The sequence below is a fragment of the Giraffa tippelskirchi genome, chromosome 3 (assembly GCF_054371585.1).
Source record: "Giraffa tippelskirchi isolate mGirTip1 chromosome 3, T2T-mGirTip1v1.2.pri, whole genome shotgun sequence".
In the NCBI taxonomy this organism is placed as follows: Eukaryota; Metazoa; Chordata; class Mammalia; order Artiodactyla; family Giraffidae; genus Giraffa; species Giraffa tippelskirchi.
In genome coordinates this window covers 168,198,308-168,225,074 of record NC_137277.1, presented here as the reverse complement: position 1 = coordinate 168,225,074, position 26,767 = coordinate 168,198,308, and the positions used below count along the sequence as shown (strand labels likewise).

Genomic DNA, 26,767 nt, shown 5'->3' with positions numbered 1-26,767 from the left:
CTCTGTGCGACCCCATAGACTGCAGCACACCAGGCTTCCCTGGCCACTATCTCCCAGAGTTTGCTCAAACTCATGTCCATTGAGTCAGTAATGCTATCCAACCATCTCATCCTCTGTCATCCCCTTCTCCTCTTGCCCTCAGTCTTTCCCAGCATCAGGGTCTTTTCCAATGAGTCTGCTTTTCACATCAGGTGGCCGAAGTATTGGAGCTTCAGCTTGAGGTCAAAGTATTGGAGATTCAGTTTCAGCACCAGCCCTTCCAATGAAGATTCAGGGTTGATTTCCTTTAGGATTGACTGGTTTGATTTCCTTGCAGTCCAAGGGACTCTCAGGCGTCTTCTCCAACACCACAGTTTGAAAGCCTCAATTCTTTGGCACTCAGCCTTCTTTATGGTCCAACTCTCACATACAGGAAAAACTATAGTTTTGACTATATGGACCTTTGTCGCCAAAGTGATGTCTCTGCTTTTTAATGCTCTGTCTCGGTTTGTCATAGATTTCCTCCCAAGAGCAAGTGTCTTTTAATTTCATGGTTGCTGTCACTGTCCGCAGTAATTTTGGAGCCCGAGAAAAGAAAATCTGCTATTGTTTCTATAAGTTGTATCATCTATCATCTGAGTTTACAGCCCTGTCTCACCCTCCTCGAGGCAGCAGCTCAAGTTTTACTAAACTTAATACCAGAAAGGATTTGTAGTCTCAGATTACTTAGGTTGTCACCTGCAGTATTAATAGCTAGTATTCAAAAGGTATTTGGCATCTTTCAAATTGTTTCCATATACTTTGTCTCCAAACCATCCAGTGAGGTCCTACATCCACTTTATGGATGAGGAAATTAGGCTGGGAATGGACAGTGTTTGTTTTTGAAGAAGAAAGCATATACATAATATCAGCATACCGCTTTATTGTTTCTCCTAATCAAAACTTTTGCATGTTTCTTTTTTTAATTGAGGTATAGTTGATATATAATATTATATAAGTTTCATGAGAAAACATAATAATTCACAAGTTTTAAAGATTAAGTTGCATTTCTAGTCATAAGATATTGGTTATATTTCCTGTGCTGTACAAAATATCCTCATAGCTTATTTATTTTATACGTAGTAGTTTGTACCTCTTAATCCCCTGCCCCATCTGGCCTCTCCTCCTTTCTCTCTCCGCACTGGTAACCGCTAGTTTGTTCTCTATATCTGTGAGTTTGTTTTGCTTTTGTTATATTTACTCATTTATTGTACTTTTTATATTCCACGCTAGTGATATTATAGAGTGTTTGTCTTTCTCTTTCTGACTTAGTATAATGCCCTCCAAGTTCATCCATGTTGTTGCAAATGGCAAAGTTGCATTGCTGTTTTAGACTGAGTTGTGTTCCATCGTGTGTGTGTGTGTGTCACATAATAGACCAGTGTGTCACTTTATCTGCTGCTCTAGTGTGAGCCCTCATCAGACACAGCGTTGCGTTTTCAGGACCTATGTAGGAAGAATTTCAGATCTGACAACATCTCTTTCCCAGCTGCTGCCCAACCCTCAAGCATTACAGGAAAGTGGCACAATCATTTCAGAAACTTCCTCCAAGAACGTTACACATTTTACGGGCAAAAACAATCATGATTGCCCAGATCTACACAAGCTATGTAGTGATGAAAGAGCTAGGCTGTGTACCACTGATTAGGCAAGGAGGAGACCCGAACACAATTGGTTTTTCCTCACAATAGAAGTAGTCCTACTAATTACAGGTCTGTAAAATACACAAGGTACAATGATGAAAGTGAGCTCACCGCCCCAAGATAACCACTGTTAACAATTTGGTGTATACCATACCAGTTGTTTTACTTTTGTTCACAGTCACATACATACATGCCATTGAAAAATCGTTTTAAGTATGTTGTTTAGAAACCTGTTTTCATAGCATACATTGTAGACTTTTTTTTTTATAAATTTATTTATTTTAGACATTGTAGACTTTTTAAAATGAATCATTTTATGATTGATTAATTTACTTGGCTGCATCGGTTCTTCGTTGCAGCATGTGGAATCTTCACTGTGTCATGTATAATCTTTTGTTGCAGTGCATGGACCCTCTAGTTGCGGTACGTGGGCTTCAGTAGTTGTGGCCCACAGGCATAGTTGCTCCAAGGTATGCCAGATCTTATTCCCCGACCAGGGATTGAACTCACGTCCCCTGCATTGCAAGGCAGATTCTTAACTATTGGGCTACCAAGGAAGTCCCTGTTGTAGACTTTTTCATGTTGAAAAATGTAGCATCATTTCTAATGTTAGCGTGGTATTCTATTATATGGAGATATCAGAATTTATTTAATCAAGTCCCATATTGTTGGACATTTAAGTTGTCTCCAAATTCTCTTTATTATAAAGAGAAGAATACTCCCTTCATTATTTTCTTTGAATAATCCTAGGTGTGGAATTTCAGGATGAAAGAGTATACATCTAAAAGTTTGATTCATATTGTCAAGCTACTATTTATATTCCTGACAGCTGTGCCTAAGAGTGGCACCTTCCTAAATCTTTGCCAGCATGAGGCGGATCATTTATTTCTTTATTCTTTGCCAGTCTCCCTGGAGAAAATATCTCTGCTTTCACTGTGATTTTAATCTACATTGCTTCTCCCCTCCTCACTTTTTGTTTTTTGTTTCTGTTGGTTGAATTGGTTGTTAACATTCTTTGCCCATTTTTTTTTCTATTGAAGTATCTATTTTAAAAAAAGAAAAGATAATACTCTCTATAATATATAACAATATGTATTATAATATTAATGATATAAATATATAATATTCCTATCATTAAAGGAAACCATCAAATATTTATCTAAGGTCTGCTCTGTGCCAGTCACTGTTTAAGCCTCTTGGCATATATTATTGAACAAAACACAAAAGTCTCTGCTCTATAAAATGTATGTTTTATTAGGGAATGACATTTATATCTAATAACCATAATAAATAGTATAGTCAGGGATAGGTCTCTCTTAGACTTGTTGGAGCTGAGAGAGCTGGCTCTGCAGGAGTCTGGGGTCAAGAGCAGTCTAACAGAGGAAACTGCTGATTCAAAAATTCTAAGGTGGACCAGTGTCTGGCACGTCAAAATACCTGAATGGAGACTATGGTTCTTGGATAGAAAAGTTCCGAAATTAACCCATAAAGTACATTTGATTCCTAGTAAAACATCAAAAGAATGTTTTTCAGAACCTGATAGAATTTAAAGCTCATGGAGAAAAAGTAACATGAGAGAATAGTCAAGAAATTTTTTGAAAAAGAAAGCACTGAACACTCCTTCAGATATTGAAATGTATCATGAAGCTATAATAATTAAAACAGTTTTATAGTAGCAATGGAATAGACAGTTCAGCAATAGACCCAAATAGATATGGAAATTTAATATGTGCTAAAGAAGGTATTTCAAATCTCTGGGGAAAAAGAAATTTATTTAATAAATCTTGTTAAACTAACTGAATAGCTGTTTGGAAAAGAAAAAAAAAGCTGGTTCATTCAGTGTCTCAAAACCAAAGCCAATTTTGGAATGATCCGAGATTTAAATGGAAAGGGAAAAAAATCCATTCAAGTCCTCTGAAAAACATATGTGATTTTTCAAAAGAAATAACTTGGGATGGTAAAAGTTCTTTTAAACAGAACATAAAAGCCAGAATCTATAAAGGAAAAGCATTGTAAATTAGACTCTTTAAATAAAATTCTTTTAAAAATGCCCTTTATGAAAAAAAAAAAAACTTAAAATCAAATGTTAAGTATTCCTGTTGTGTTTCTACTCAGCTGTAGGCCACCAAGCATTTGTTTCCTTCACCTCCCCAAAGGAAGGCCACAATTCATCTCTCGTTTCTCATTTCATCTTAATTTCCTGGAAATACATCCATAAAGGTGTACCAGAAAAAGCAGAACACTACCAATATTTTTCAAACCCTTTGGGTATCCCGATGCCCTAGGCTTTGTCCTTTCCATCCCACAGGCCTGTCTCAATTCCAGCTATTCATGGAGAAGGCTGGCTAGAAGAACTGACTAGTCTCAGATTTTCTGTTTATCATCCCTTTTCTTTTAGTTTTGCCATCTACTGACATGTCATTATTCAGTCGCTGAGTCATGTCTGACTCTGCGACTCCGCGAACTGTAGCTCGCCAGGCTTCCTTGTTCCATGGGGCTTTCGAGGCAAGAATACTGGGGTAGGTTGCCATTTCCTTTTCCAGAGGATCTTCCCAGACCAGGGACCAAACCCGTGTCTCCTGCATTGGCAGGAGCATTCTTTACCACTAAGCCACCAGGGAAGCACCATCTATTGATGTATGCCTAAATAATATACTCTTTAGGTTACCCTGTTTTTCGTTTTTATATAAACGGCACCATACTGTATATATTCTTCCATGGTTTATTTATTTTTTGTCCAAGTTTATACATGCAGCTGTAGTTCATTTTCACAGCTGTGTGGTGCTTCATTGTATGAATTTATAATTGTTTACCTGTTCTAATATTGATAGACATTGGGATATCTCCAGTTTTTAACTGTAATGAACAATATAAGTGAACATTCTTATTTGGTATTCCAGTGCACATGGGTAAGAGTTTCTTTGGGGAACATTCCTGGGTTCCTAACTGCTGGACAGTAGGGCAGGCACATGCCCTGCCTTGCTGGGTAGGTAAGGTCATGTTTTCCAAAGTGGCTGTACCAGTTTATAGTCCCGCATTCTTACCAACATCTGGTTTTGTTAGACTTTCACATTTTTGCCAATCTGGTGGGTATAAAAATGTATTTCATTTTAATCTTGTTTGTTGATGTTGTGTAGTTGCTAAGTTGTGTCCAACTCTTTTGTGACTCCATGGACTGTAGCCTGCAAGGTTCCTCTGCCCAAGGGATTTCCCAGGCAAGAATACTGGAATGGGTTGCCATTTGCTTCTCCAGGGAATCTTTCTGACTCAGGGATTGAAGCCACGTCTCTTTTGTATCCTGCTTTGTGGGCAGATTCTTTACGCTGAGCCACCAGGGAAGCCCTAATTTGCATCTTCCTAATTTCTATTGTATGGAGAATTTTTCATGTTTATTGGCCAGCCCATCCTTCAGTCCTAGGAAATTCCTCCATCTCATTCTTGCTTTCAGGCTGGCTTTAAAATTAGACAAGAGAAACACCTATCTATATTTTGTGATGTACTATCTCAACATTTTCCAAATATCTTTCTTATCTGTCTGCTGCTGCTGCTAAGTCTTATCTGTCAGCTAATGCCATTTTTGATGTGTACCTGTAGCCTAGTTTTCTCTTTTCCATTAGATTATCCTAACATTTTTGTTATCGAACAGGGTTCTTGGCCCTCCCCAATCAATAGAAATGGACTAAAAGCCAGACAAGAAATTCAGATAAGGCTTTACTGGGGCCCCTGCTGCAGCAGGGAGGAGTGAGAACAAAAAACAGTTTCCCTTGCTTACTCACTCCTTGAGTGGAGGGGGGAGGAAGGCAGAGGGAGAGAGCTTGTTCCTTACCTGGGGTGAGGGTAGGAATGTGTCCACAGGTTGGGCAGAGGGGTAGCTTTGGTGTTTTGCCCACCCATCAGGTGGTACCATGTGCAGGGGATTGTGCACAGTACCCTTACTTTGCTCCCAGCACCCCATTTTTGCTCCAGGCTCTTTAAAAGTGGCAATTGGGTTTTCTTTTTTTGGTCTCTACCTTTTGTTCAGAATCTGTCCCACTGCCCATGCAGACAGCTATTTTTAGCCCCATACAATTCCTTTGTATTTTGTTGCATGAAGAGAGGTGTGTCCCAGTACAAACATTGCAGCATAGCAACAAAAGGTCCCAGGTGTCAGGCCTGTCTCAATTCTAGCTAGTCATGGAGAAGGTTGTTGTTCAGTCACTGTCCGACTCTTTGTGAACCCATGAACTGTAGCACGGCCAGGCTTCCCTGTCCATCACTATCTCCCTGAGTTTGCTCAAACTCATGTCCATTAAGTCAGTGATGCCATCCAACCATCTCATCCTTTGAAGCCCCCTTCTCCTCTCGACCTCAACCTTTCCCAGGAGAAGGTACAGGGTACCTATGCCTGAGCAAGGACAAAAAGCAGGATGGATGAGGTATGGCATGTAGAAGCTGGGAACAGAATGCCTTTGAGAATAGTCTGAAGCTGAGGACAATAATAATGATAACGCCCAAATTCCAAGACTCAGGACACAAGAATTATGCTACTCATTTATGAGTATTATTTCTAATCCTTACAATAATAGATGGGGAAAAAATGGAAACAGTGATAGACTTTATTTTCTTGGGCTCAAAATCACTGCAAGTGGTGACAGCAGCCATGAAATTAAAAGACACTTGCTCCTTGGAAGAAAAGCTAGACAGTGTATTAAAAATCAGAGATATCACTTTGCCAACAAAGGTCTGTATAGTCAAAACTAATTTTTCTAGTTATCATGTATGGATGTGAGTTGGACCATAAAGAAAGCTGAGCACCAAAGAATTGATGCTTTTGAACTGTGGTGTGGGAGGAGACTCTTGCGAGTCCCTTGGACTGCAAGGAGATCAAACCAATCAATTGTAAAGGAAATCAGTCCTGAATGTTCGTTGGAAGGACTGATGCTGAAGCTGAAGCTCCAATACTCTGGCCACCTGATGTGAAGAGCCGACTCATTGGAAAAGATCCTGATGTTGGGAAAGATTGAGGGCAGGAGGAGAAGAGGGGGACAGAGGCTGAGATCTTTGGATGGCATCACCAATTCAATGGACATGAGTTTGAGTAAGCTCCAGGAGATGGAGAAGGACAGGGAAGCCTGACATGCTGCAGTCCATGGGGTTGAAAAGAGTCAGACACAACTGAGCAACTGAACAACAACAACTTTATAGATAAGGAAAATGAGGTTAAAGGCCACAGAACACTTTGGAATGTCCAGAGAAGAGCAGTTCAGCATGCAATAATTCATGAAGTTCTTTATTCACTGATTCATTTTTTCACCAAGTATCAATTTGGGGGACAGAGAATTTTATTTGCCTTTGGGCAAATTTTATTTGCCATTGATGGGCATCTGCCAATCTATTGTGTTAGGCACTGAGAAAGCACTGCCTGCAGCCATATAGGAAAGCTTATGTAAAAAACAAACAAAAAAAAAAACCCCAGATTAATTGGCAATTGTGTGTGGGTGTGTGCTAAGTTGTTTCGATCATGTCTGACACTTTGCAACCCTATGGAGTGTAGCCGGCCAGGTTCCTCTGTCCAGGATTCTCCAAGCAAGAATACTGGAGTAGGTTGCTATGCCCACCTCCAGGGGATCTTCCCAACCCAGGGATCGAACCTGCGTCTCCTGCATTGGCAGGCAGATTCTTTACCACTAGCACCACTTAGGGAAGCCCTAACTGCCAATCAGGGAGGCCTAAATCCCACACAGCCAGTCCCTTCAGCTGAATGGTCTTGGAGGCCCTCACTCACTGTCCAGTAGAAAGGATAAGGGTAGCTCCCTTGTGGAACTGTCTCAGCTCTACCTTCTGAGTTGGGCGAATCAGAGTGGGCCTCAGTTTTATCATTTGCAAAATGAGGATAATGGCAGCAGCTACCCAGTGTATTATTTCCCCATGGCTGCTGTAACAAATTACCACAAATGCAGTGACTTTAAACTAATAAATGCATTTGCTTATAGATCTGAGGGAAGTGCCAAAGAATTGATGCTTTTGAACTGTGGTGTGGGAGAAGACTCTTGAGAGTCCCTTGGACTTCAAGAAGATCCAACCGGTCCATCCTAAAGGAGATCAGTCCTGAGTGTTCATTGGAAGGACTGATGCTGAAGCTGAAACTCCAATACTTTGGCCACCTGATGCGAAGAGCTGAGTCATTTGAAAAGACCCCCATGCTGGGAAAGATTGAGGGCAGGAGGAGAAGGGGACGACAGAAGATGAGATGGCTGGATGGCATCTCTGACTCAATGGACATGAGTTTGGGTAATCTCCGGGAGTTGGTGATGGACAGGGAGGCCCAGCATGCTGCAGTCCATGGGGTTGCAAAGAGTCTGACACAACTGAGCGACTGAACTGAACTGAACTGATAGATCTGAGGGGCAGAAGTCCAAAAGTCCAGAATTTCAGGTTCACTGGGCCCAAATTAAGGTGTCTAGAGACATTCCAGGGCTGCTCCTGAAGGCTACAGGTGAAGCCTTACTCATCTCTTCCATTTCTGGTGGTTCCTGGCATTCCCTGGATTGTGGCTGTATCCCTCTGATCTCGTCCCCCATGGTTACGCTGCCTCCTCTCTTCTTTTTTTCTTAAATCTTCCTCTAACTTCTTCACGGAGTCCTGCCCCAAGGCCACAGGTGCCAGGCCTTTCACCAAGGCCATTGAAGTGGAGCCCAGAACCAAGGTCACCTCTGGAACTGACTAAGCCCCTTTGTGGGGCTTCTCAGGTGGTGCTAGTGGTAAAGAACCTGCCTGCCAACTCAGGAGACATAGAAAACTTGGGTTCACTCCCTAGGTTGGAACGATCCCCTGGAGGAGGGCTGGAACGATCCCCTGGAGGAGGGCATAGCAACCCACTCCAGTATTCTTGCTTGGAGAATCCCATGGACAGAGGAACCTGGCAGGCTACAGTCTACATGGTTGTACAGGGTTAGACAAGACTGAAGTGACTTAGCATGCAAGCCCCTTTATAACCCTTACCAAAAGCCTCCTCCCCCCGCCACCAATCACCACCAACAAGCTTCCCGATCCCATTTTAGGCGAAAATGCCCACCCCAGTGCTCACCCTATAGCACCCTGACCAATCACCTAATGCCACCCTTCCAGCAGGAATTCTGTCTTGAGGCTATAAAAATTGGCTACTAACCTAGTAAAAGCATCCGCTCTCCCTTGAGCAGGGATGCTGTAGCTGTTCTAACAGCTCCCAGTCCACTGTGCTAGCAGCACCCTCATTATCTCCGCTCCTGTTCTCAAGAAACTCCCTTCTGAAATACTGTGTCTGGAAATTCTTTTCCAACTGGCACTCAGACTGCCTAGACATTCCTCTTATAACGATATATGTGATTGCATTTAGGGCTTATTCTGATAATCCAGGATAGGCTCTCCATCTCGAAAATCTTAACTATCTAAAAGGACTGTTTCCATTTAAGTTAACATTTACAGGTTCCAGGCATTAGGGCCTGGAACATTCGATGGCTGTTATGCTGCTGACTACACTGAGTGTTAGAAGGAGATCTGCCAAGGCCAGCAAAGGACTGAGCACAGCATCTGCCAATAGAAACCGAGTACATGTCAGTCTGTTTCCGCTTTTAAAAAAATGGTTTCTAAGGAAGCCTCCCTAAGACGGCTGCGATAAGGTGCAAAGCACAGCTGGAACACGTAGTAGGGTGTAAGAGACTAAGTTTTTTAGTTTTAGTTCAGTCGCTCAGTCGTGTCCGACTCTGCGACCCCATGGACAGCAGCACGCCAGGTCTCCCTGTCCATCACCAACTCCCGTAGTTTACTCAAACTCATGGCCATTGAGTCGGTGATGCCATCCAGCCATCTCATCCTCTGTCGTCCCCTTCTCCTCCCGCCTTCAATCTTTCCCAGCACCAGGGTCTAAAGAATGAGATAAAAGCAGAAGCGCTAACAGTTTGGCTCCCGCTACTTGGGTTTGCACATCATGCAGTCCCGGCTGCCTGCTAATAAGCGTCAGTCGTGTCTGACTCTGCGACCCCACGGACTGTAGCCCGCCAGGCTCCTCTGTCCATGGGATTCCCCAGACAAGAATACTGGAATGGGTTTCCGCGCCCTCGTGCAGAGGATCTTCCCCATCCAGGGATCGAAGCCAAGTCTTTTAGCTCTCCTGCACCGGCAGGCGGGCTCTTTATCCCTAGCGCCACCTGGAGCTGCCTCAGACCTCGCCTTCTCACATTCTCACGCCCTCCCAGGAGGCGTCTCCGTCTCTAGGTCCCGCCTCCTCCACGCACTCGCCCTCCCTTCGCCCCGCCCACCTAGCTGGCCGTCCTCCTGCCGTAAAGTGTTGGAGGCGCGAGGACCTTTGCGGGCTGTTTATCTTACTGCCTAGCAAACCCTCGCCCATTCTATCCAAGTATGTCACCTTTTTCGGCCTCCAGTTTATTCTCCCAAAAAATTAGATTTAATGAGCTTCATGGTGGCAACTCACCTGCTTTCAAGTGAAAATCGAGAGGAGGAACTGTGAGACTCAGACTGGCTATATTCAAGACAGCCCGCAAGGAAGGGTCGGGCCCTACACACAGCTCGGTCGCTGAGCCCGGGTCCGCGCTCCGCGCAGGCGCAGTGGGCCGGACTCGCCATGCCGACTGTCAGCGTGAAGCGAGATCTGCTCTTCCGAGCCCTGGGCCGGACCTACAGTGAGTGCGCGCCCCGTAGCCTGTGCTCTGCGCCTCTCCTTGGAGGCCGGCACCCTCTTGCAAAAAGGCATCGTGGCCTCGTTTGTGCTGCGCGCAGGTTTTGGCCTCGGGCGTTCGGGGTTCAGCTAGGGTAGGCCGACCGCGGATGTAGCCTCTGGGAACAGAGTTTGCCGCGTGTGTCAGCGCGGCACCCGCACGTGCTGGGCTCGCAGCGTCATTCATTCAGTGGTCTCTTACGGAGCGCCTCCGGCGTACCTGATGCCAGGGGGTAGAACAGGAATGAAGCTCCGATGGCATCCCAAGTGTAGCCAGTGGCGTGCAAGAAGAAGAGCGCTCTGGGAACTCCATTTGTGTGAGCAGGAGCAGGGGGACAGCTTGCTTTCCTTCCTAGTTTTATTTTTATTCACGTTTATCTAACGCCGGTTATGTGCCAGGCATTGTTCTTGGCGTTTTGGGAATACAGCGGTGCACAGGGCGCCTAAAGTCCACCACGTTCACATTCTGATGAACGGGGCAGATAATAAAACCAGCTTAGTAGCTGATGCTGGTTTGGATAATGTTAAATGCTAGCAGGAAACAATATACTGTGTTTGGAAAAACGTTAATTAGGTGGTAGCATGTGGGCTGATGTTGAAGCTGAAACTCCAATACTTTGGCCACCTCATGCGAAGAGTTGACTCATTGGAAAAGACCCTAATGCTGGGTAGGATTGGGGGCAGGAGAAGAAGGGGACGACAGAGGAGGAGATGGTTGGATGGCATCACCAACTCGATGGACATGGGTTTGGGTAGACTCCGGGAGTTGGTGATGGACAGAGAGGCCTGGCGTGCTGCAATTCATGGGGTCGCAAGGAGTCGGACACGACTGAGCGACTGAACTGAACTGAACTGATGTGGGCTGAGCCCTGAGTGACGAGGAGTCGACTCAGTGGACCTACTCTTCAGGCTGCCCTTCATCTCTTCCGTTTTAAAAAAACACTGCCACTGAAAAAAAAAGGGGGGGAGAAATATAAAGTACACTTACCAATTATTCTATACATGTAGCAGTTGAAGTGATATCTGCCGTGTTCAATGTTATCAGCTTGTGTAACGAGTGTGATAATTGGTTTGTGAGAGGTGTTTTTAGTTCAAGGGCTCAATATAGCAACCCCCTCAGGTCCTGCTCCCTACAATGAGATAACTACTGTGGAAAAAAAGTTAGCTTTTAAAAACTAAAAGCTCTTCACGTGTACTTTTAGATACTGTGGTGCAGCTAAACCTTGACCAGTCCGGGTTTGAACTGAGCGAGTCCACTTATAGAAGGTTTATTTTCAGCAGTAAATACTGAGGTTCTGCATAATTTGTGGTTGTTGAATCTTCCCATGCAGAACGCAGGAGGGCCAACTGTAAGTTATACAGAGATTTCGGACCTGGTGGAGGGATCCGAACCTGGATCCCTGCCTCCTTCAAGGGTTATCTGTATTCTTAAAGTGTTACTCTCCCTAGCCTTTTGTCCTTGTTTAGTCACTAAGTCGTGTCTGACTCTTTTGCTTCCCCATGAACTGTAGCCCTCCAGACTCCTCTGTCCATGGGATTTCCCAAGCAAGAATGCTGGAGTGGGTTGCCATTTCCTTCTCCAGGGGATCTTCCCCACCCAGGGATGGAACCTGAGTCTCCCGCATTGGCAGTTGGATTCTTTACCACTGAGCCCCCTGGGAAGCCCAGTGTTTTGCCCTAAATCCCTGAAAATAGATGTAACACTCTTGTCCTCTAAACGGGGCTCTTATTCTCTACACTGTTTATTTCATGCTATGCTTTTTTATATTTCTTACCTATCTTTCTAAACCACATTCTCACTAATTGTTTATGATATATCTGAATTACACAAGGTGGTATGTAGCAAAATTTGTTCAAGACAACCGTGGTAAATTCCCACTTGGATATCCATATCTGAGAAAGTAAGAAATAGTCTAGGTTTTAAAAAATGGTAAGATTTATAGCCTACTTATCATCATCTGATGTTCTATTCTCTAGCTACCCTCTCCCTTTTTTTCATATTGAGAGACATCAGGTAAACTTGATTATTCATAAATATCTGTCGACTGCTGGCTCATTAAAGTTTCACTTAGAAAGATTGATGTTGGTGTACTTCAGACAGGTCAGGAATAATACACATCATTATTTTATATTTCACGTGTTCTTAATCTTTTAAATGTTAATTAAATTAAGGTCAGATTCTGTACTACTGAGCCATCAGGGAAGCCCTCAAGCTGCTTTTATTCTATTTATTTTGCTCTTCTGGGGCAGTTTTGTCTCCTTAGTCCATCTTTTTTTATCGCCTTTCTGTTAAGATGTTTTCCTCTTGCCACTCATTTTCTTAGTAACTGATTTGTTTTCACTGTTCTTCAGTTCTGGTCCTGTCCTGCCTTGGTGTAATTGCTGGCAATGCTGCCAGAGCCACTTCTGTGTATCATATAAACCCCAAAGATGTAGTTACTTAGGTGTGTCATTTTGTTAGAGGCAATCATTAAACATGATTTTATTATCGGTTCTTCCTTGCGTTTAAGTGGTGAAACACAGCTGAAAGGAATAAAACAAATTGTATGATAATTAGGACTCGATAAAGGATTCAGTATATTTTAATGATTCCAAACAATTTGGTCAGTAACCATTTAGTTATCTATAGATAATCCTCAAATTTAGCACCTTAAAACAATGGTCATTTGGTATATGTTTCTGAGGCTCAGTGACTTAGCTGAGTGGCTGTGACTTTCACCTGGTTGTAGTAAAGGTCTATACTCATCTCAAGGTCTGATGGGCTGGAGAGTCTTAATTCCAAGTTCACTCAAGTGCTTGTTGGCAGACAGCAGTTCCTTGCTGAGTTTTGGTCAGAGATTTCAGTGCTTCCCACCTTGACCTCTCCATAGGACTGCTTGCAACATGGTGACTCATTTGTCCCAGAGTGAGAGGTCCAGGAGAGCAGATGGTCAAGAGAGAGCTCACAAGAGAAGCCATGTTTTTTCCTAACATATCAGAAGTGATATACCATCCCTGGCCATATTCTCTGGCTGGCAGAGACCATTTCTGGCACTGCAGGTGGAGACTGCAAAGGATGTTGGTACCAGAAGACCAGAGGCAAGTGTTCCTGGAGGCCAACTTGGGGACTGACTAGCACCGTCTGTCCTGTGGCCCCCAGTGATTCATGTTCCTCCCACATGCAACATACACTCCCTCCCAAAGCCCCAAGAAGTGTCATCACGTTACAGCAACAGCTCAGAATCCAGTCTCTTCCTCTAAATCAGGTCCAGTTTCGGACGAGGCTCTTCAGTGTAGTTCCCTAAGTACAGCTCCTCGAGTATAATTACTCTTGACCCGAGAGACTAAAGAGACAGATTATCTGCTCCACCTGTACCTAACATACAGTGGTAAGACAGGCCTAGGACATTGTTCTTCAAAAGAGAAAGATGGGAGACACAAAGGAGTTACTGGTCCATGGTAGTTATGAAATTGATCTGGTAAATGTTGGAGATTCTTGATTAGAACTTCAGGCCTGGATCTTTGTCCTTGGTTCTGCCCTACCCTCTAGTCTCTTGGTTCTACCTTCTGAATGATGCTTGTTACTTTATTTTTTTTAGTGAAAAGAAAGCACTCTTTACAGCTGATTGGTTTTCTCAGTTTTCTTCCCACTAACAGATTTTTGCTTATTCATTTCTTCCCATCTCTCTCCCTTTCAGTTCCAGCTTGCAATGTTTGTGCATATATATTTCTTAAAAAAAAAAACCAAAAAACTCTGGATCTTCAGTCAGTTTTGTTGGTTTGCACTTCCTTGGTCAAAAGCCCCACCACCCACGGATCTCTGAAATAAGTTGTTTTGTACCTTGGGCTTCTGCTGACACAGCGCTCTTATTTAAGCTCAGTTGGGTGACTGAATAAATTTGTGAGGCATATCCTTCATTTCTTGATCCGTAGTGCCTTTTGTCTGAGTGAACAGTGTTTTTGATTTTGCTAAGTCTCAAGAGTTTACAGTCACACCCTTGATTTCATCTTTAGACCATGTCTCCCTGGTAATGCTCTGGATTTGCTCTTTGCTCAGACGTCATTTTTTAATCTTAGCATTTGTTACATCTGGGGAGACTGAGAATTTTTAAAACCATCAAGTCCCGGCTCCTTTTTTCCTAGTCTTCATCTCTTCTCTCACATTATAAACCAGGCGACACTGTCAGCACAGGATGGAAAGCTTAGTTAACATCACCCTGTTGAATGGGTACATTTTCTTCAGTCCCCGTAACCGTTGGCAACAGTGTTGCTAAGCTTTGCCTCTACATAAGAAGGATGCCAGGTCTGTCAGTCTCCAGTAACACTTCCTCACTTTCCTCCAGATCCTTACCTGCCTCCTTGTGGGAGACTGAGGCTTCAAATAACAGCTTTGTCAGGCACTTGAGGTTTGGTTGACGCTGTCAAAGCCCTCCTCCTGACTCCAGAGCCTTTCTCGCGTTTTGTTACGGCAGCAACCACTTCCGGGGACCGAAGTCTGTGTTAGTTATTTACTGCTCCGTCACTGATTACACCAGTACTTAGGAGGCTAAAATGACAAGCCTTTATTATTCCTCACAGTTTCTGAGAGAGGAATCGAGGGAGGAGCGGCGTAGCTGGGAGAGCTGGCCGTGGGTCTCCCACCAGGTTGCAGGCAGGCTGTCAGCTGGGTGGGCAGTATGCCTCCAGGTTCATTCATGTGGTCGTTTGAGACCTCAGTTAACAGGGTGTGAGCACCCGGAGGAGGGATTGTTGGGGGCCTATGTCAACCCCTGCCCTAGTTAATGATACCCCCCACCTACATGTTTACCCCCACCAGGGACCTGGGAGCCATCCTAGGCGCCTTCTGCTCACTCACTCTTCCCACCTCCCAGTCAGCCTTTGAGCCTTACAGATTCTACCTTCCACATTTCTCACATTCTTCCTTCTCCCTCACGCTCACTGCTGCTGCTTTAATGAAGTCCTCACTGTCTCACTTGTTTGCAGTAGATTCTCTGCTCCAGTTCGTCTGCCACCCTGCCACCATTATTTTTTTTTTTCTGGCTGTACCATGCAGCACGTGGGATCTTAGTTCCCTGACCAGGGATCGAACCTGTGTCCCGTGCATTGGGATCACAGTCTTCACCACTGGGGATGCCAGGGAAGTCCCCTGCCACTATTCTTTAAAGCAGGGGTCCCCAACCTCCGGGATCTAATGCCTGATGCTCTGAGGTGGCACTGATGTAATAAAAAGAGAAAGTGCATGATAAACGTAATGTGCTTGAATCATCCCCCTCCCCCTAGGTCTGTGGAAAAATTATCTTCCACAAAACCGGTCCCTGGTGCCAAAAAGATTGGGCACCGCTGCTCTGAAGTGCAGATCTGATCATACTCTTGCCCAGCTGGACATCCTGGAGTGTAACTCCCTGTCGCCTCAGGCAGGACGGAGGGCAAATCCCTTGGCATCAGGAGCTGACTTCTCTCTACTTCTTCCATCATATCTCTTCCTGACGTGAGCCTCATGCAGCATTCATATGGAACTTGCCAGATTTCTCATGCTGTTGTCTCACTCCCCATGGTCCCTGCCTAATGGACTCCTTTCTGTGAAGCCTTTACTGACCCTCAGCTGTTGGCTTCCTTTGTGCCAACTCTGTACCTTGCATTTAACATATCTGTATTTACATATCTGGTTTGTTTACTGGAGTAGGGAGTAGTTATGGCAGGAATTGTGTTTTATTTATCTTTATAGCCCTGGCACCTAGTACAGTGCCAACTCATAGAAGGTGCTCAATAAATGTTAACTTGAATTGAAGTTCAATGTCAGGATCAGAAACCTTAAGGCCAGTTTAACACTAGAATATACTGGTGATGGTTTGTGTTCCATTCTTCGTAACATGAAAACCCTGACAATGCTGTGTATCAGGTGGCAAAGCAAAGTAAGATATAATTTAAATCTAAGGAAGAGAACTATTAATTTTTGCAGACCTACTGTGTTTCAGGACACTAGGTGAAGCCCATTATCTGCATGAACTCATTTAAATCTTTCCAACAGTTGCATGCATGGCTGTAAAATGCAACTTTATGAGGCATAGGAATCAAAGTTTCCATAAGGTGCCAAGCTCTCAGGACTAGTGGAACAGTCAGCAATCGAACTCGGATTGAGCTGGCTCCAAAGCCAGCTGTCAGGCCACCTCAGAGAATTTGAAATGATAGGGTTTATATGACATGATTCTGTTGTGTTGGATCTGTGATTTGGACCCACACCCTACATTAGATCCTTGCTTAGCAAGTTGTTTTTCTTCCAAGTAAACGTAAGCTCCCCAGTGCAGGTAACCTGATTCTATAGCTGATATTAGTTAGGTGAATCAGCCCTTTATTTAACAGTTTTGTTTTTCTTTCTTTAAGAATTGTTTTTGGTTAAGCTTTTTTTGTTTTTAAATGGTGATATCTGATGCCTGATATCTAGTATGCTCGGTGCAAGACAATTAAAAAGATGAAGTATTTATGTGCTGTTCGAATTTGTACTGAACAGATTAAAATTCATCATCTCTGGTTTTTTTTTTTCCTAGCTGACGAAGAATTTGATGAACTGTGTTTTGAATTTGGACTGGAACTTGATGAAATTGTATGTATTAGATATGACTTTAATATTCTGTGTCTAAACTTATTACATTTTATCTTTGTTACTTTAAGGTTAGACCAAGAGGAAACATTTGTGGGCCCTGGTGGTTTCTGTGTTTTTTGTGTTATGAGGCTAAGCCCTGATTCTAAGAGTGTTGCTTTATGTAAAATCTCCAAAGGGGTTCATGCCTTTATTCGGATGCAGTCCCCTCGAGTCATCAGGAAAGGGTCTGGGAGCATGGAAACTGAGCTTCAGTCAGAGCTGCTGTCTCCTTGGCCTCTGGCTCCCCCTCCTCTATTTCCTCTGAGCCCCATCCCACCTTCCTCCCTTTCCTGTTCCAGTGTTAACTCATTCTTCATTTATTACTCTATACATTGATCTTGTAAAATGATCTTCTGCCTTTCGAAGAATTGCTTGTAAAAATGATTTTGAAACATTTTCCTGGTCTCTTGATTGTACAATGATTAAAATGTTAAAAAATAGCTTTATTTACCAAATAGATAACTAATGGTGATTAGGTATTAGAGACACTGTGCTTGTAACTAAAAAGACAACTTAATATTTCTCTGGTAATTAGTGTTATTTTTCCCCCCAAGCCTTCTTAATCAGTTCGGTGTATAATAACACTATAAGGTTAAAAAAGCCTTCAGACTGACAAAAACCTGTGTTGTCTTATTTTCCCTGCTGCTGCTTTACTAATGTTACAAAAAGAATTTTTTTAATGTTAAAGATATGCTATATGCATATGCTACATGCTCGAGAAGTCAGCTGAGATTTCTATAGTATATATTAATTTTATTAGAACTCAAAATTATGTTTGAGGTTTTGTAATATCTAAGCATTGGACTGAAGGTCAGAAAAATGGAATAGTAGTTTGAGCTCCCACATTTACTAGTTGTGGAACCATGGACATTACATTGCCTCTGTGGGCCTATTTTTCATCTGTAAAATAAGGAGTTTACATGTATGATCCTTTCAGGGATCCCTGTAGATCCCGCTGGGCTTCCCTGGTGGCTCAGACAGTAAAGAGTCTGCCTGCAATGCGGGAGACCCAGGTTCGATCCCTCAGTCAGGATGATCCCCTGACTTGGAGAAGGAAATGGCAGCCCACTCCAGCATTCTTGCCTGGAGAATCCCATGGACAGAGGAGCCTGGCGGGCTACAGTCCATGGGGTTGCAAAGAGGTGGACACGTCTAAGGGACTAACACTTTAACTTTTGCTTATCATAGATTCCTCTGGCTCTGAAATTTCTGTGGTTATTGATTTTCCATAACATTTTTGTTAGCATTGATAAACCCAGTCATCACCTCTGATCTTTGTATGAACTGACATACTAAAAATGGGAGAAGGCTTAGGTAGCTGTGTCTTTTTTGCAAAAGATCTCTAGTTACATTTTCTCCCCTTCTTTATATGGGTCCTGCCTGAAATCCAGCACCCCTATGAAGTGACTCATTTTTCTTCACTAAAACATTAGCAATTTTGTTGACCCCTTTGATGGAACTCAGTTTAAATTCTAATTTCTCCTGCCTCTTCTCATATCCTCCCCCGTTCCTCCCCCATTTCTTTTCTCCTCTTCCTCTCCTGCCCCCTCTTCTTCTCCTTCCTCTTTTTCTTCTTCTTTTAAACTTTTTTTTTAATACTTATTTTTACTTGAAGGATCATTGTTTTACAATATTGTGTTGATTTCTGCCATCCATCAATTCTTTTTTAATTTTATTTTAAAATTTTCCCTAATTTTCACAGTATGCCTCCTGAGTTTGAGATGGCCAGTGAAGGTGTTCCTTGGAGCCCATAGTCAAAAAGCAGTATGAGCCCTGGGCAGTTCCAACCTCCTGTGGACTCTGATTCCTCAGGTGTGACTCAGGTGCATAGTGCTCATCGAGGAAAGTGAATTCTTCAGCATGCTTTACAAGTGTAGATTATACTTCTTTGGGAAATAATTTGAACTGCTCATCTTGTGGCAGTGGGAGAGCCCCATGTAAAACAAAATACATCACATATTTTGATAGGAGTCCATCAGTTATTCTAGCAGATGATTTGTGATAGAAATAGCAGGAGTTCCAGTTAAGTGGGGATAACTAGTGGGTAACATGAACGGTTGGAGCATGACTTCTAAGGAATTTGATTGGAAATGAGTATACAGACAGTTTCCTGCCATGGTAAATGTAGAGAACAGAATTGAACTTCTTGGCAATAATTGTTTTTAAGAAAATCTCTACAGTGTGGTGATTGAGATATTCTAAACTTTTTACTTGTGTGCTGAATTTACTCTAGTGGAATTTCTCCTTTCTCCCTCGTTTGTTTTTGTTCTTGCTCCTCTGTACCCTTTCCTGTCCTTAGACCTCTTCCCATTGTACCTGTGAGTGAGTGAGTGAGTGAAAGTCACTCAGTCGTGTCCAACTCTTTGCGACCCCATGGACTATACCCCTGTAATCCCTTCTGATTTACACCACAGCTTCTGATGATCTCTTCAAATGTTTTTGTTTGCTTTTATAGTATTATTCTCATTTTCATGTTGCTTCTAATCTTTGGTGCCCATAGGATTTAGCTTTTAGAGTCATTAGCTTACAAAAAGTTGCATATCTTTTCATTTTTTTTCTTTTTTCTTTCTCTCTCTCTCTCTTTTTTTGGCCACATTTCTTGGCTTGTGGGGGCTTAGTTCCCTGACCAGGGATTGAACCCAGGCCCTCAGCAGTGGAAGTGTGGCGTCCTGATCTCTGGACCGCCAGGGAATTCCCAACATAGCTTTTATTTGGTGAATTTGCTTTACTTTGTCTCGTTGACACTTTTGTTATTGCTGCCCTGTGTTCTCTTTGGTATTTTCATTTTCTTTTAGATCAAGGATGGGCAAACTTTTTCTGCTAAATAACAAGCTTTTGAAAGCTATATAGAGTCTCTGTCACAACTCAGCTGTTGCAGTATGGAAATAACAACAGATGAAATGTAAATGAATAGGCCTGACAGTGTTTCAGTAGAACTTTATTTACAAAAACAAGTAGTAGGCAAAGTTTAGGCAAGCCCACACCTTGCTTTAGACAGCTTTCTGCTGCTTTGGAAAGAGCATGAATAATGTAGTTACTGCTTTATAGAACTGCTAATGACTTTTTTGGAAAACATTTACATTTATTTAGTTTTATTTTAATTTTGGGGTTTGTTTTAGACATCTGAAAAGGAAATTATAAGTAAGGAACAAGGTAATGAAAAGGCCCATGGGGCCTCTGATGTTGTTCTCTACAAAATCGACGTCCCTGCCAATAGATATGACCTGCTGTGTCTGGAAGGATTGGTTCGAGGACTACAAGTCTTCAAAGAAAGGTAAGGGAGTATATTCATTAAACTCGTGGCTAAGTGGGATATCTTTTTTTCTTTGCCTGTCATTATCAACAACCCTGTTTAAGTTTCTGGAAAAAAGCTTGTTGGACAGATCCACAGCTTTGGGTCTGCATGGAGAGCTTACTGGAACCTGTAGATGTAGCCATTTGAAAATTGAAAAAAGGAGTCACAGTCTTTCATTTGGGGAGCATATTTTAAAACTGGAGTAGTTAATCATTTTATGTCTTCTTTAACAACTCTTTTGTGCGTTCATGTGAGTTCCTTCAGTAATCCAGTTGGAATAGATAGTTCATGGGGTTGGTTAAAGGTTGGGAGAAAAACAGAAGGGTACAACTTTATATGCTGTTTTCTTAAGAATTCTGAGGAAGCTCAGAAATGGAGCTTCCTGACTGGAAAACTGAAGATCTCATGACAGCTGTGGGCAAGTTAATTGACTTCTCTAGTTTCAATCTTGTAATTTATGATGAAGAATATTTTCAAGTCCCCTTCCAACTCTTCATGTAATACATATAGAAAATGATGAATATGTAAAGTGAAAAAGAGATGAAACAGTAAAGCTATCAAAAATAATTATTTTTTGATTACTTACCCGTGATCATGTCAGATGCAAAAGAATATGAGCCTCAGGCTGATAGGCTAGACTTTGGAACTATGAGGCCGTCAGACGAGAGACAGGTGTTGGTGAAAGGGTGATAATAAGGTATTTGGTTAATAAGATGGTTAAAATTTGAGGGTTGACCCAGTTACTTCTCTGCATGACAATCACATTTATTTTATTTTTTATTCTTTGGTTGCTTTGGGTCTTCATTGCTGTTCACAGGCTTTCCTCTAGATACAGAGCGTGGGGACTACTCTCTAGTTGTGGTATGTGGCCTTCTCAGTGTGGTGGCTTTTCATGAGACGTGGGTTTGATCTTTGGGTCAGGAATATATCCTGGAGAAGGAAGTGGCAACCCATTCCAATATTCTTATCTGGGAAATCCCATGGACAGAGGAGCCTGGTGGACTACAGTTCTTGGGTCGCAAGTGTCAGACAGGACTTACCGACTAAACCACCACCACCAGCTCTTGTTGTAGAGCACAGGCATAAGGGCTTCAGTAGTTGCAGCACATGTGCTCAGTAGTTGTGGCCCGTGGGCTGAATTGCACCGAGGCATGTAGAGTCTTCCCAGATCAGGGATCAAAACCATGTCCCCTTGCATTGGCAGGCAGATTCATATCCACTGTACCACTAGGGAAGTCCAGATGTTTATATTTTAGGGTCAGGGATAGTCTCCTTACATTGTGTTTCCCAAACCTGCCTGATAGGAATTTAACAGGCACCTCATATGATTTTTATGATGAGAGAAAATTAGGAAAATGACTTAAAATCTTTGCTACCCAAAGTGTGGACCAAGGACCAGCATCTGTAACACCTGGGAACCTGTTAAAACTGCAGAATCGGCTTCTACCCAAGATCTCTTGAATCAGAATATATGTTTTAACAAATTCACCAATTGATTGCAGGCACCTTGAGGTTTGAAAAGCACTGACTTAAAACAATGGTTCCCACCCTCACCTGATATAACAATTACCTGAACTATGCCTTCAGAATGTACCATTTACCAGGGCTTTCCTTGAATATCCTGATTCATTAGGTCCAGGTGGGGCCAGACCATCTGTACTTGTAAGAAACTCTGTTTCTGAGAAGTTCAAACTCTCATGGTTGGAATAAAACTTAAAGGTTATTTAATCCAGCCCCTCAGCTGATGTTTAAATGCCTCCATACGGTTTGCTTAGTTAAAGGTTTTCTAGTCTCTGCTGAGACTACAGTGATGGTAGTATGCATTACCACAAGGCATCATAGCCCATTTTTAAACAACTAGAACTGTTAGAATGTTTGTTAGGATTTTATTTTTAAATACTCAGCCCAAATTTGATTTGCTGTAACTTCAACCCCTTGTCCTACTTCTGTGCATTTTGTATTCTTTCTATACACAGAATAAATTAGTTTCAAATGTTTTGATTAGTAATGAACATGTTTATTTTAATATTTTAGGATAAAGACTCCAGTGTATAAACGGGTAATGCCTAAAGGAGAAATCCAGAAGTTGATCATCACAGAAGAGGTAATAAGGATCAATTCTTATTTTTCTTTTAAAAACATCCCTTGTGTGTATATATCTCTAAGGTGGGACAGAGCTGACCCTTCTGCCAAATGTAGTTTTCTTTGATCATGGTATATTTAGCGTTTAGTTCTGAAAAACTGTCATTTTGTTTTTACCAAAAAGTGAAAGGGAACAGCATCTGTTTTCTGTGAATAATTTTGGAAAATAACATCCAAATGTTTGCTTAAAATACTTTTGAGATAATTATTTAAATTGTGGTATGTTAATAACATTTAGAAAGAAAATCTCTTGGGGAAAGGCTGTTTTGGTAGAAATACTATGAGCAAACTACTTGAAAGGTTAATTTTTTTAATCAATAATTCAGTAAATTTTCAGAGATCTTGCTGAAATGTAAATTCCATGAGGACAGTGACTTCATCTCCTATCACCACTGTATTTTACTGTTGATTGAATAAAAATTTGTGACAGCTGACTTTCTGTTACAAGATGTTATTACAAAGAAAAGCCTTCATATTTACCATCTCTAATGATAAAATGAATTTCAGACAGCTAAAATACGCCCGTATGCTGTTGCAGCAGTTCTCCGAAACATAAAGTTTACAAAAGATAGATATGACAGCTTCATTGAACTTCAGGAGAAATTACATCAGAACATTTGCAGGTTTGTGATTGTATCTCTTTCTTGCTTGCTTCCCCCTCTTTCTCCTCCTTACCTCCCCTTCTCTCTTCCTCTTTTCCTCTCTCTTTCCTTTCTTCCCCCTACCCCCGCAGACTTTTTTTCAAAAAATTTCTAAAATAAGAATATGTGAGAATAACAAGAAAGTTTAATGGAATTTAAATTTAAGTAAGTTTAAATTTTGGTGCTTCCATGTGGCACAGATGGTAAAAAATCTACCTGCAATGTGAGAGACCTCAGTTTGATCTCTGAGTTGGGAGGATTCCCTGGAGATGGGAATGGCAGCCCACACCATCCCCCAGAGCTTGCTCAAACTCGTGTTCATTAAGTTGGTGATGCCATCCAATCATTTCATCCTCTGTCTTCCCCTTCTCCTCCTGCCTTCAGTCTTTCCCAGCATCAGAGTCTTTTCTAATGAGTCAGCTCTTCTCATCAGGTGGCCAAAATATTGAAGCTTCAGCCTCAGCATCAGTCCTTCCAATGAATATTCAGGGTTGATTTCCTTTAGGAATGACTGGTTGGATCTCCTTGCAGTCCAAGGTACTCTCAAGAGTCTTCTCCAACACCACAGTTCAAAAGCATCAAGAAGGGTTCAGCTTCTTTCTAGTCCACCTCTCATATCCATGGGCTTCCCTTGTGGCTCAGCTGGTATAGAATCCATCTGCAATATGGGATACCTGGGTTCGATCCCTAGGTTGGGAAGAACCTCTGGAGAAGGGAAAGGCTACCCACTCCAGTATTCTGGCCTGAAGAATTCCGTGGACTGTTTAGTTCATGAGGTCTCAAAGAGTCGGACCTGACTGAGCAACTTTCACTTTCTCATATCCATACATGACTACTGGAAAAACCATAGCTTTGACTGTATGGACCTTTGGTGGCAAAGTAATATCTCTGCTTTTTAATATGCTATCTAGATTTGTAATAGCTTTTCTTCCAAGGAGCGAGCGCCTTTTAGATTTTTTAACTGTATTTTCTTTTTTGAGATTTTTAAACAGCTGAATTTTCTTGTTCTGTCTTTGACATTGCTATACATCATTTCCCATACAGCTCCCTTTAGTGTGATGATCTTCAGATCAGTTTAATTCCTCAACTCCTAAAGGTCAAGGAAGGTAACAGTGGGAGTCAAATATCCAAATAAAAGTTACTGATAGGAAACATCAGTCTTTAGCTAACATACTGAGTTTTTCTGTGTGGTCCTGAAATACAGCAACATAAGTTACCTCATGCTAATCAAAGGTATGATTAATAGTTATATATGTCTCGAGTATAAAAGGAAAAAATAATTCTTATTTTTTAGTAATTGCAGTGATTGCAATTTGGTAAACTGTGGAAACTAAAAGAGGCTTGTGTGTAAGGGATGGGCGGGCGACAGGGTTGGGAGGAGACCTTGGGTGTTTTCTGCTGTTGTGAAAAATATTTTAAAAACAAAACACCCGTGGTTAAGTTCACACAGTTTCTTTTTCTTGAAACATTTTTGAGTACATGGTAGAAGAAGCTTTTCTAAGATTCTGAATAATATTTATTCCAAGTTGTTTTTATAAAAACAATCTACTTGTCTCTTGCAAATATGTCAGTCTTAAGCAAAACAGTAAGAATTTAAATATAGTTTCACCAACATAGAGGATTTCTGATAAGCATTGATACGGCTAGTAAGTACTTGAGCCCTGTTATCTGTTCTGGTCATTTGAAGAATCTAATTTTTATCTACATTGGAAGGCATTTCCTTACTTAATTCAGCTTTAAGTTGTGTTTTATGCAGTATTTCTGGAAAGCATGAGCTTTTTCTAAGGGGAGGGATAAATCATATCCTAATACTCTGATATGCCAGAGTCAGTAAATCCTAATTTTTGTTTTTCAAGAGATATAATCATTTCACTTAAATTATAAGTGATTTATAGTAAACTTTTATTGGCATAAAAGTTGTCGATCTTCCCTTATTATCCTTTAATAGCTGCAGTATCTGTATCAATATCACGTCTTTTACTCCTATGTCTTCTCTCTTTTCCCCCTTTGATCAGTGTAGCTAGAAGTTTATCGGTTACTTTAGTGCATATCTTTGTGTGTCAGTTTTCATAGAACTAGCTTTTGGTTTCATTGATTTTTCTCTGCTTTTGTATGTGTCTGTGTGTGTGTGTGTTTTTCTGTTTTTGTTGATCACATAGTGTTCTGTCTAGGGCTAGTTAGTCCTTACTACTGAGGCAAGACCTTGTTCCTACTTTGTCCTTGGCCCCTGTGAAAAAGGGGGTTTTCAGTCTGTGTGAGCACTGTTGTATTGAATGGTTCTTTCCCCAGCCTTGGGTGGTTTCCTCACATGCTCACACTGATCGATACTCAACAAGTTCTTGAGCGGGCCCCTGTGCAGATTGCAGAGCTCTCTGTCTGTGTAGCTCTGTCATCTCTGGTACTCTCTGTGGTGACCTCTGGCCGCCATCTTGGTCTCCCTAGGCTCTCAGTTGTGTCTCTTCAACTTAGGGAGTTCATTGGGCTCCTGTCCCTTTCCTGCCCTGTGACTTGAAGTCCCTCCAGGCAGTCAGCTGGGCAGTCATAGGGCTTGCCTTGCCTGTTTCCTGTCTCTCATCTCCCTTATCTCTTTCCTGTCCTTCATTGCCTGAGGTCCAGTGCCTGCCTCAGAAACCATTGTTGCATATGTGTCTTCCCTCTTTTGTGATTGTGTCAGGCAGGAGAGTAAATCTTGTCTCTGTTACTCCTGGAAGTGTCCAGCAAACTTTATACTTCAATTATTTTATTGTTCAGCACTTCCCTGGTGGCTCAGATGGTAAAGCATCTGCCTGCAATGTGGGAGACCCAGGTTCAATCCCTGGGTTGGGAAGATCCTACGGAGAAGGAAATGGCAACCCACTCTAGTACTCTTGCCTGGAAAATCCCATGGATGGAGGATCCTGGTGGGCTACAGTCCATGGGGTTGCAGAGTCAGACACGACTGAGCGACTTCACTTTCACTTGTAGAATCTCTTTGGTTTCTTTTTAATGAAGTTTCTCTTTTTTTGGCTCCATTCTTTCAGCTGCTGCTTTTTTTACAGCAAAACTTTAATAAGATTTCCAGTAAAATAAGTAGAATCTTGATTTCTATTTTTAGTTTTCGTATCTTTTTATTTTGGGGATATTAATCCTTTTTCTTTATCTATGTTGTAGACCTTTTCTCTCAGTGTGTTTTGGGGTCTTTTGATTGTATAAAGTTTACAATTTGGCTATAATCAATATTTATCAGTCTTCCTATATAACTTTTATGTTTTGTGTCTTAAGAAGGGATCTCTTGCTCCACAGTTTTAATTAAGCATTGTTCGTCTGTGTTTTCTCTGAATAATGTTTATGGTTCCTTATTTGTGTATATGTATGTGTGTATGTATGTATGTTTGCTGTTTGTTTTTCAGAATGCATAGGTCTCTGTTCCATCCAGAATTTTTTTGTGATTGGCTTGAAGTTGAAATTTAGTGACATTTTTGAGATACTGTTTTAGGATTAAGAAACCAATGTTAATGTCCAAGAAAACATGGATTTTCTTACCCATGGTTTTGTCAGTTGTTGATTTATTTAAACTTAGTGGACCATTGTAGTAACTTTTTTTTGTAGTAGTAGCAGTATTTTAAAAATCTGTTTGATTTGAAAATCTGGGTCATCTTAGCACTGATTTTTGTGGGTTGGTTTGTCTGGAGTATGTTGTGTTTTCCTGCACTGCTTTCTGATTGTGTACAGAATATC

At 41.9% G+C, this 26,767-nt stretch overlaps 1 protein-coding gene across 3 annotated transcripts in view; it reads left to right on the top strand.

The window, feature by feature from the left end:
- The first annotated feature begins 10,241 nt into the window (after positions 1–10,241).
- Positions 10,242–26,767, top strand: part of FARSB (phenylalanyl-tRNA synthetase subunit beta) — a 70,077-nt gene continuing 53,551 nt past the window's right edge. For all 3 annotated transcript variants that reach the window (XR_014079360.1, XM_081579457.1, XM_081579456.1), the window contains exons 1-5: positions 10,242–10,318; positions 16,878–16,933; positions 20,092–20,246; positions 22,302–22,371; positions 22,917–23,032. Coding sequence is in view for 2 of the 3 variants with exons in the window: in XM_081579457.1 (XP_081435583.1) it covers positions 10,261–10,318; positions 16,878–16,933; positions 20,092–20,246; positions 22,302–22,371; positions 22,917–23,032 (455 nt within the window). In the remaining variant the exon portion in view is untranslated. The remainder of the gene's footprint in view (positions 10,319–16,877; positions 16,934–20,091; positions 20,247–22,301; positions 22,372–22,916; positions 23,033–26,767) is intronic.